This window comes from Eupeodes corollae, chromosome 1, assembly GCF_945859685.1.
Source record: "Eupeodes corollae chromosome 1, idEupCoro1.1, whole genome shotgun sequence".
NCBI lineage: Eukaryota > Metazoa > Arthropoda > Insecta > Diptera > Syrphidae > Eupeodes > Eupeodes corollae.
Genome location: NC_079147.1, coordinates 270,649,835 through 270,658,952, shown reverse-complemented (window position 1 = coordinate 270,658,952; position 9,118 = coordinate 270,649,835). Strand labels below are relative to the sequence as shown.

Sequence of the window (9,118 nt, the reverse complement as noted above, 5' to 3'; positions counted from 1 at the left end):
CTTTGACGATGACTTTTACATAATTGAAGATCCGAAGGAAAAAGTGGAGGCGGTGGGAGCTGTTTTCCAGCAAGTGTAGAAGGTGAATGTTAGCATTTGCCCCAACCACGACCTGGAAGACAGAGTCCTACTTAATCACTTTTACCTTCGAAATGATATAACGCAATGGATATCTGAGATTCCTTGGCAAATGCCATAATCGCTCATTTTCAATTCAATAAAAAACAAAAAGTTAGCATGTGTCGATGGTATATCCAACGTTGTACTAAGACATTTACCTATGGAGGCAATTGACATTTACACCACACTCTTCAATAATGCACTGAATAATGCATATTATGCAGTGCATTGGAAGACCGCTGTGGTTCATCCTCTCCCGAAAAAGGGAATGGACAACTCCAACCCGTCAAATCTATGGTCGATAAGTCTTCTTCCGAGCATCAGGAAAGTTTTCAAAAAAATCTTTAATAGGGCTTTGACTAAGTGGGCTGCGGACAACAAAATAATTCCGGATAAACAGTTCGGGTTCAAGGCGGGTCATGACACAATTCATGCTGCGTCTAAACTCGTTTCTGATATCCAATGTTAAATCAAAACAACAATGCACAGGTGCTGTTCTGGTTGATTTGGAAAAGGCCTTTGACACCGTATGGTTAGAGGGTCTTTACCTTAAACTGAGCAGGCTTGGCATAAGCAAACCATTGTTGTATATACTTTATGATATGCTTAACGGTAGAAAGTTTGTTGTCAAAAGTGGCAATGTAACTTCTACCACAACATTCTCAATTAAAAATGGTCTACAACAGGGAGCGGTGAATTCCCCGATTCTCTTCAGCATTTACACCAGCGATCTGAAAGGTAGTCTTACAAAGGCAATTGCGTACGCCGACGATCTAATTACATACAGAACGGCCCGAAAGGTTGAGGTTATTAGGATTCTCTTGCAGCGTGATTTCGACAAGATTCAGCGATATTGCGACGACTGGAAACTGAAAATAAATATCCAGAAGTCGGAGACAATTCTGTTCCGGACTTCGTTGGCTGGGGCCACGAGGGATACGTGCAAGAATTGGCGCAAGATGGTCATCGTTGATCTTCACGGGCAGCCATTAGCGAGCAAAAGTGTAGTGAAGTACCTCGGTATCTGGTTAGTTCAGTATTTATATTTCGACAGACATATAAATGCTGCTCTGACCAGGGCCAGAAGAACTTTCGCTCTGAAGAAACGGATGTTTTTTCGCAGTCGGCTTGACCCCAGAGTGAATGATCATTTTTGGTTCTCCTGTGTGGTTCAACGTTGCCTCTTCCCAGATGAAGAAGTTTCGGGTGTTCGAGCGGCAGTGTTTACGATGCTGTACCGGCTTATATCGAACAGCCGAATCTTCTTATGTGCATTACTATTCCAACGAGGTCTTATACAATGGGCGCGAATCAACAGAATTGACAATTTCGTGATAAAACTCGTTCGAGGTCACATTGCGAGAGCTATGTCTTTGACCAACAATTTAATTTTCGGGCCGTTCTATTCGAACGACGAGTATTTTGAAAGTGCACGCTTGAGCGGCTTTAATTCACCAGAGGCATTCCTCTTTTTAGATAGGTGTGGTCTGATACAGGAGAGATTTGCAGTTCCGTTAGACGACGAACCGTGGATATGTGACTCCTGTACAATCGGGACGTAATGGCCCAAGGCGGAGCAGAGCTTAAAACTGTAGGTTCTTTCCATCCCTGACAACAGTACTCGCACACAGGAGTGGTTGAGAGTTGTCAGTCACTAGACCATAGTTCTCAAACAGACTGTTGCGCCACCCAATTTATTTATTTATTATAATCTTGATCTATTAAAAAGTCAACTTTATAGATTGCTAAAAGAAATTTAGTCCAGTTAACTTGTTCTTGGGCAAAACGAAGTCTTGCTCTTGCCCTAAGGTGCTGTGGAAGTAGTTCGGAAAACGGGCAATCTTCTTGTTGTTCTTTCACTTACATTAACATTTCATACTTATAAGAGCCCTGTATGAGCTTCATAAGCTGTGCTAAAGCGATCTCTTAGCACATCGTTTACGATGACGCGGTTGTTTCGAGTGGATGTACCTACATACATCGATGTCTGCATTAGCCTGGGCTTCGAGTGTAAGATGCAGTCTCACAAAATCGTCTGATAGCTTCCCGGATAGTGGTTTGAGGAACGTCAAGTGTCCGCGGAACCCAACGTTTACTGTAGCCGATATCCGAGAAAGCCACAGTTCTTGTTACTCCAGTTTGATCTAAGGGCTTTGTTTTGTTTTCAAAACTTGGGTTTCACAAACAAAATTAAAGTAAAGACGTTACACTTTTCTCTTGGTTTTGGTCGGTGTTCAATTGGTAAATTAATTACTTATTCAGAATTTAAGAAACGACTTGAGTACAAATAAAATATTACTTCGCAGAAATTTCGTTTTGGAAAACCCGGTCTAAGGTCGTGCGTTAGGGCGACTTCCCGACCACGTAAAGAAAAATTGTTGCGAAGCACCAACAAGCCTCGGATACATACGGATTTAATTTTGACAACCCACGCAAACAATTTAGGGACAACGAACTTAGGATATGCACGTGAAATGTTAGGTCCCTTAATAGACGTTCAGCTGAAGAATTAGCGGAGACCCTAGACTGCTATAGAGCGGATATCACTGACATACAGGAAATGCGATGGGATGGGCCGAGCAAAAACAGTATGAGCAACTGAGATATTTATTATGTTGACTTATTTGGATGCGGCTTCAAGTCCGGCTTAGACAAAAAGTCTTTAGCTGCAGGACCACCTTATGACCACTCGCATCAAGGCTAAATTCGGCATCTTTAGCTTAATATGAAAACACGCTTCCAAAGAAGAGAAGGATGACTACACCAAGGATATGTTCTTCGAGCTCTTGGACAAAGCATATAAGGTGTGCTCTAGCTACGATATTAAAATTGTCCTGGTCGATTTTAATGCCAAGCTAGGATGGGACGACAACACTTCCGACAACGGATTCAGGCTCATAGATTTTGCTGCTCACGAGCTCTATGATTAAAGAGGAGAGAGGAATACCAACTCAGTTGGAAAAAGAAAGAGCATGAAGCGTGCGGTCGACAGTGTTGAGAGGTTCAAAAGTAAAATGAAGTTTGAAAGTTTTATGAGCAGGTGAACAGAAATTCATAAGATAAACCACGAATTGAAGGCTGCACAGACGAAAGTGGAAGTTGGATCACAATGGAACCGCAGTCATTGCTGAAGGTATGGAAGGACCAACTCTTCAGATTGTTCAACAGTGACGACAAACGAATTCCGCTGGAAGGAAGGGAGATCCTCTAAACTGCACCAATTATAGAGGAATCAGTCTACTTAACATCGCTTACAAAATCTTCTCTGCTGTGGATCTAAGGCCGATCGTCCTGATAGGTCCTTATCAGTGCGGTTTTAGACCAGGAAAGTCTATCCAATAGATTCGATAGATTCTGCAAAAACCCAGGGCACCTACCATCTCTTCATCGATTTCAAAGCGGCGTATGACAGAACCTACAGGGACGAGCTGTATAGAGCCAGTTAGGTCCCGAGATAAATGGAGACATTTGATGGGCGAGGCCCTAGTTCACACAGGGTAAGTAAAATAGAAGATGTAGATTCCTGACATTACTAGCTTACCATTTTTTTTTATTTTAAGTAAGATGGGGCTTATTTTTCTGCAAAGTTAATTCTTAAAAGTTTTTAAAATAATTATTGTTTAAACTTATCATTTTCTTCGAATTATTTTTTATTTCTCTTATTTATTTTTTCAAATTCTAATATTTAATTGTTAAAAATATAAATGTGACATTAATAAGCAATACTTAAATTTTTAACATAACAAAATAAATTAAACAGGTAAACAATTGTCTTTTTTGTGTGCTCTTGACTTCTATAATAAAGTAACAACATTTTTATAAAAGCGTGTAACTATTTATAGAAAAGTCAATTTTTAGTGTATAGTGTTTTGTTTTTGTTTTTGTTTTTTTTTTTTTGGTGTAAAAGGTATAAAGAATTTAAGGACCCAAAAGGATCAATCAAAACAAAATAATAGAGATTTTTTAAAAATCTTTTTAACAAAAAGTAATAATTAACAAAATATAAAAAATAACGGTCGTATAACTTCTGAGAAGATTTCAACTGTATAGCCTCATAAGGCTTTTAAGTAAACAGATAGTCTTATGCATGAAAGTTGACAAATCTCAATATTCAATCAACAAAAATAAGTTGTGTTCTTTGGATAGACGTTCATATATACGATATTTAACTAAGGACTAACGGTTGGAAGACTTTTTAAATAGACTTTATCGATAAAATGGTGGGTGTTCGTATAGTTTTTGGTTTAAGTGAAATAAATCAGATCTTCTGTACTATCACAGCCGGGGATCAAATACTAATCAATAGGATTTTGTGGTCACAAAATTAATGGACGGTGGGTTTGAAGGGGACAAATATAACTCCTATGGCTTGGCAGCACTGTCCGTGGGAAAGGACGCGTTTGATGAATTCTGTTGATGATCGTTTGACGGTGAAGTGGGTGTACTTTCGCGTTTGATCATCGGCGAATCATTTGCTGTTGATGATGTCGCAGATGTTGGAAGGGAAGCAGCCGCGGCCGCGATCTGTACATTTGATGCTGAGGGTAGATGAAATTGGTTTGGCATAAACATGAAGGCTGATGGGTTGAGCTGCGCTGCCATTTGTTCTTGTTCGGAGGGTGTCGCGAGGGGATAGGCTGAACTAAGGCCTTTGGCTCGTTTTCTTCGTGCTTCTGTTTCACAAGGACTTGGAGCACCTGGATGTCGATACGAAACATGTTTTCGGAGTGCGTCCTTACTTCGGGATACATGAGAGCAAACGTTACAAGCGTATCTGTTTGAAAGTAAGAAAGGTTTTAATAAATTGGACAAAATTGATTTGTAATACTAACCTGACGTTCTGGTGGGTTTCTAAATGCACCCGTAAGTTGTATTGATTGCTAAGTTGCTTGTGGCAAATGAAGCACGTTGCGTAAAGTTTCGAGTTCGAAATTTTCGACTGAGGACTTGAAGCAGGCTTATCTATCATTCCCTCTGGCTGAGTTCCACCACCACCACCGCCCGCTGACGCTGGGGGGCATAGAGAATTTGGTGTTGTAGAACTGTTCGGTGTAGAATTTCCTCCTTGTTCCGAAGAAGATGAAGCCAGCGATGATTTTTCTTGTTCGTCCTTTACCGACGACGATGACGACGTTGCCATGGGACTATTTGAAATGTTGGACGTTCCAAGTGCTGCAGAAAAATTGGTCATCGATTTCGTGGTGGGAAATGAGGGTGCTGCTTGTGCTAATGGTGATGATGGAGATCTTGCTACAATATCAGGATAGCTTCGAGCCACTTGAGCTGCCGTTGTGTCGGGAATTTTGAGTGATTGCGAAGCACAGCGCAAGTTCTCCACAATCTTATCGATTCGTTTAACGTCTTTTGTCTTTTTTTCTCCACTGTTCGTTCGTTTGTTGTAGCCACTGTCATCGTTCACAGATTGATGACCAGATGGGTTGAAATTATCAGTCTCTTTAACTGCTGAACGGTACATGCCACATTGTTGTTGGTATTTCGCCAAGAACTCCGATGTCTTATTAAGAGCGGATTGTGAAAAATTCAGAGGTTGTGGTATGAGGTTCGGGTAAAATTGGAGGGACTTGAGGAAGAAATTTTCCAACGGAGTTGGAATCTTATTCGGTATCAGTGGGGACGAGGGAGGTGGTAATGACGGAAGTGTAGGTGATGGTATTTCTTCGTCTTTAAGTGCTTGCGGTGGTATTTGTGGTTGCACTGATTGAGGTGCTTGCGGCATGAAGTCTTGACGCTTTTTTGCTGCATTTGCATTATTCATCTGAAATTAGAATAATTTTTCAAAACTAAATTAATTTTTAAGATTATCACAAAATAACTTACGTTACTTTGAACATCTGCTAGTCCTTTGATCCCTAGAGTCTCTGCTAGGTTCAGAAGCGTGGGTATTTGCTCTTCAAAAACATTTACTTCACCTGAATACATAAATGTTAGAAGAGCAACAATAGCAGCAAATGATGCACCCGGTATGATGATTACCGGATGATTTGATGAGTCTAACGCTCGAAATAATTCCAAAAAGAATGTACTACAAGCGCTTAGGACAACTCGATGTGCTCGCAATGTTCGTCCTTCAGCCGATAGTGTGACATCTGTAAGGTGTGATTGGTCCAGAAGAATGGGCAGGGAACTTAGTAGACTAGTCTATAACAAAGGGAGAAAAGGACAATATTACTTCAATGAATACATCCTAAACTCTTAGGAACATAAAATCAAAGTTATTTGCTTCAACTTTCTTTAAATTGGATTTGCATAACAATATATGAAGTTAGCAATTTAAATTATTAGTTTAAAAACTGCAAGTATTCAGCATTCGATAATTTCTTAAAAGAAATAGTTGTATAAGCCAATCATCATTCCTTCTTAAGACCCTAGAAAGATGGATTGATATTTATTTAAGGGCACGTCACACCATTCCTATCGTAAAGGATAATCGGTGGAAACGGCCGGCGTTACACATCTTAGTAAGCGCCATCGAATACTACCTCCATCATAAAAAGTTCATGGTTGCTTCCCCTGACATCGGAGGCGCTTTTAACAACGTGGGCACATTTGTACTAATACCTCTGAATGTAGTGGGTTTGCTTGGGGAGTTCATTCATTTAATGCAAATTACAAGAATAATAAACTCAAAACTGGGCAACTCTTCTCTTAGAAGATTCGTTAGTAAGAGGATACCGCAAGGTGGTGTTGTATCCCCTCTCCCATTGAACATGGTGGTAACTAAAACCCTAACTGGTCTGGATGGGACGGGTTTCAGAGTGATTACAAAACGTCTTAGAATAACTAATAATATCGCTGTGAACTGGGTGTCAACCAACCCTAAACCGATTTAGTCCTACTTTTGAGGAAATACAAAATTCCATATGTTAACACTGCATATATTAAAGGTATCCAATTAATGTCCTCAGACGAGGTTAAGTATCTGCGTCTTATTTTTCGGTCTTACAACCCCGAACTACGCATTGGCTGTACACATTGGTAATCAGACCGATTTTACTGTGCGATGTGGCAGTACGGTGGATTGCTTTAGAAAAAGCTATAAACCGCTATAAACACTTTCCACAAGCTTGCCTATGTATAAGCGGATCGCTTGGCACGATCTTATCTGCGGCACTGGATACCTTACTGTACCTAACAGTTGATATCTGCTATACTTAGCAAACAAATAGCTGTAAGCTCTTCTGTTAGCTTCAAAGCTTCATCGGTTAGCAACAACATTCACCTTGGCTGGGTGACTGGGACACAGGATCATATGCTAAAAGATGAGAAAGTTCTCAGAGTCAGAGCTGACAAGCTTGAACTCAAATGTGAGATCGACCGAGCAGATTCGGACTCGGACTCAGTTTCATATGCAGAAAACGAGTTCACTCTCTACAGTTCTGACTCAGTGATATGAGAATGATTTCAAAGCTCTTTGTAAGCACTTGCACTAGTTAAAACAGTAGTTTCTGTGCGGGCAGATAAAGTTTTACTGGGAAATCGCAGTTACCAATTTTAAAGGCAAGAAAAAAAGATGCTATTCTTAAAATCATAAAAGCATTTAAAAACAAATTTGGCGAGGACATAAGTGAACATCTTTCAAGTTTTTGAAACTTTTTAGGAAAAGGAATAATTTGGCTTTCAAATCCATGTATTTGGAGTCAAATAAAGCATTTAAAAATCTATGCAGCCGTAAAAAACTACTTTTACTCAACAACTCTGCATTAAATCTTGTACAGAGCAGAGATCCTAGAGTGTTTTGGGCTAATGTGCTTATTTTAAGTGGGCGCAATAAGCCGCCTGTTATTTGCATTAGTGCCTATCAAATGGCATCGTATTTCGAAACACTTCTACTGGCTGATCCAAATCAAATATCTATAAGCTTTGCGTTACCGTCCATTCACATTGAAGAGTTATATGATCCATTCTCCATGCATGAACTGATTATTGCATTAAATAAAATGAAAGACAAGACAGAGTTTTACAAAAATGCCAGGTCACAATTTCTTGAACATATTTTAGTTTTGTTTAACAGAAACTTTGGTAAGGAAGATATCCCAAATTCTTTCCGGTCTTCATCGATCTCTGCAATTTTTAAAAAGGGTGACCCAAACCTTCCTGAAAACTACAGGGGAATTTCTGTCCTTAGTTCACTGAGGAAGCTATTCACTCAAATTCTTTACTCAAGGCTTGCTAGTTGGGCTGAAAGAAATAATAAAATAAGCTGTTTCCAAGCTGGGTTTCGTGCTAATCTCTAAACAGTGGACCAAATCTTTACTCTCACTAGTGTTGCTAGACGCTTTATAGAGAAGAAAACAAATCTTTATGCACTTTTCGTTGATTTTAAAGCAGCTTTTGATACCATCAACAGAAGCTCATTATTATTTAAACTTTCATGTATCAACAGAATTTATAAAAATTTATGAGCAACTTCTCTCAAATACAGCAGCTGTGGTTAAAAATGGCATGAACACGTCGAAACAATTTAGGTCAGAAACAGGTGTCCCACAGGGTTACATTTTGAGTTCCTTGGTTTTCTCGCTCTTTATAAATGACATTGAACATAATATACCAGGTGGTGTTGTTTTTGGTTATCTAGTTATCAAGGTGCTCCTTTATGCGGATGACCTTGTTATTTTAACTGATAATCCTGTGACGCTTCAACTCCAAATTAACAAGTTAAAACAATATTGTGATTTGTGGGACCTTCAAATAAATACTGATATTAAGACACCATAATCGCAGTGCACGTAATAACCGTTCTTGGAACTTGAGCGGTTCAAATATAAAAGTAGTGAAGGACTTCAAATATCTAGGTTTCACCATAGCACACAATCTGAACTTTCAAAGTCATATATTAGATAAATTGACCGCAGCAAAAGCAGGTATTAACTGTATGTGATCAAATTTTTTCAATAACAAAAATATAGATCCGGCTTCGAAATTTAAAGTGTTTGATTCAACCGTTAAAAGCTGCCTTTGCTATGGAAATGAAGTTTAT

General features: G+C 39.3%; 1 protein-coding gene across 1 annotated transcript in view; it reads right to left on the bottom strand.

Moving 5' to 3' along the window:
- Positions 1 to 3,741: 3,741 nt before the first annotated feature.
- Positions 3,742 to 9,118, bottom strand: part of LOC129938597 (broad-complex core protein isoforms 1/2/3/4/5) — a 30,241-nt gene continuing 24,864 nt past the window's right edge. Inside the window, exons 2-4 of the mRNA XM_056046256.1 lie at positions 5,959 to 6,279; positions 4,953 to 5,896; positions 3,742 to 4,894 (exon numbers count right to left, since the gene is read on the bottom strand). Of these exons, the coding sequence (XP_055902231.1) occupies positions 4,483 to 4,894; positions 4,953 to 5,896; positions 5,959 to 6,279 (1,677 nt within the window). The 3' untranslated portion in view covers positions 3,742 to 4,482. The remainder of the gene's footprint in view (positions 4,895 to 4,952; positions 5,897 to 5,958; positions 6,280 to 9,118) is intronic.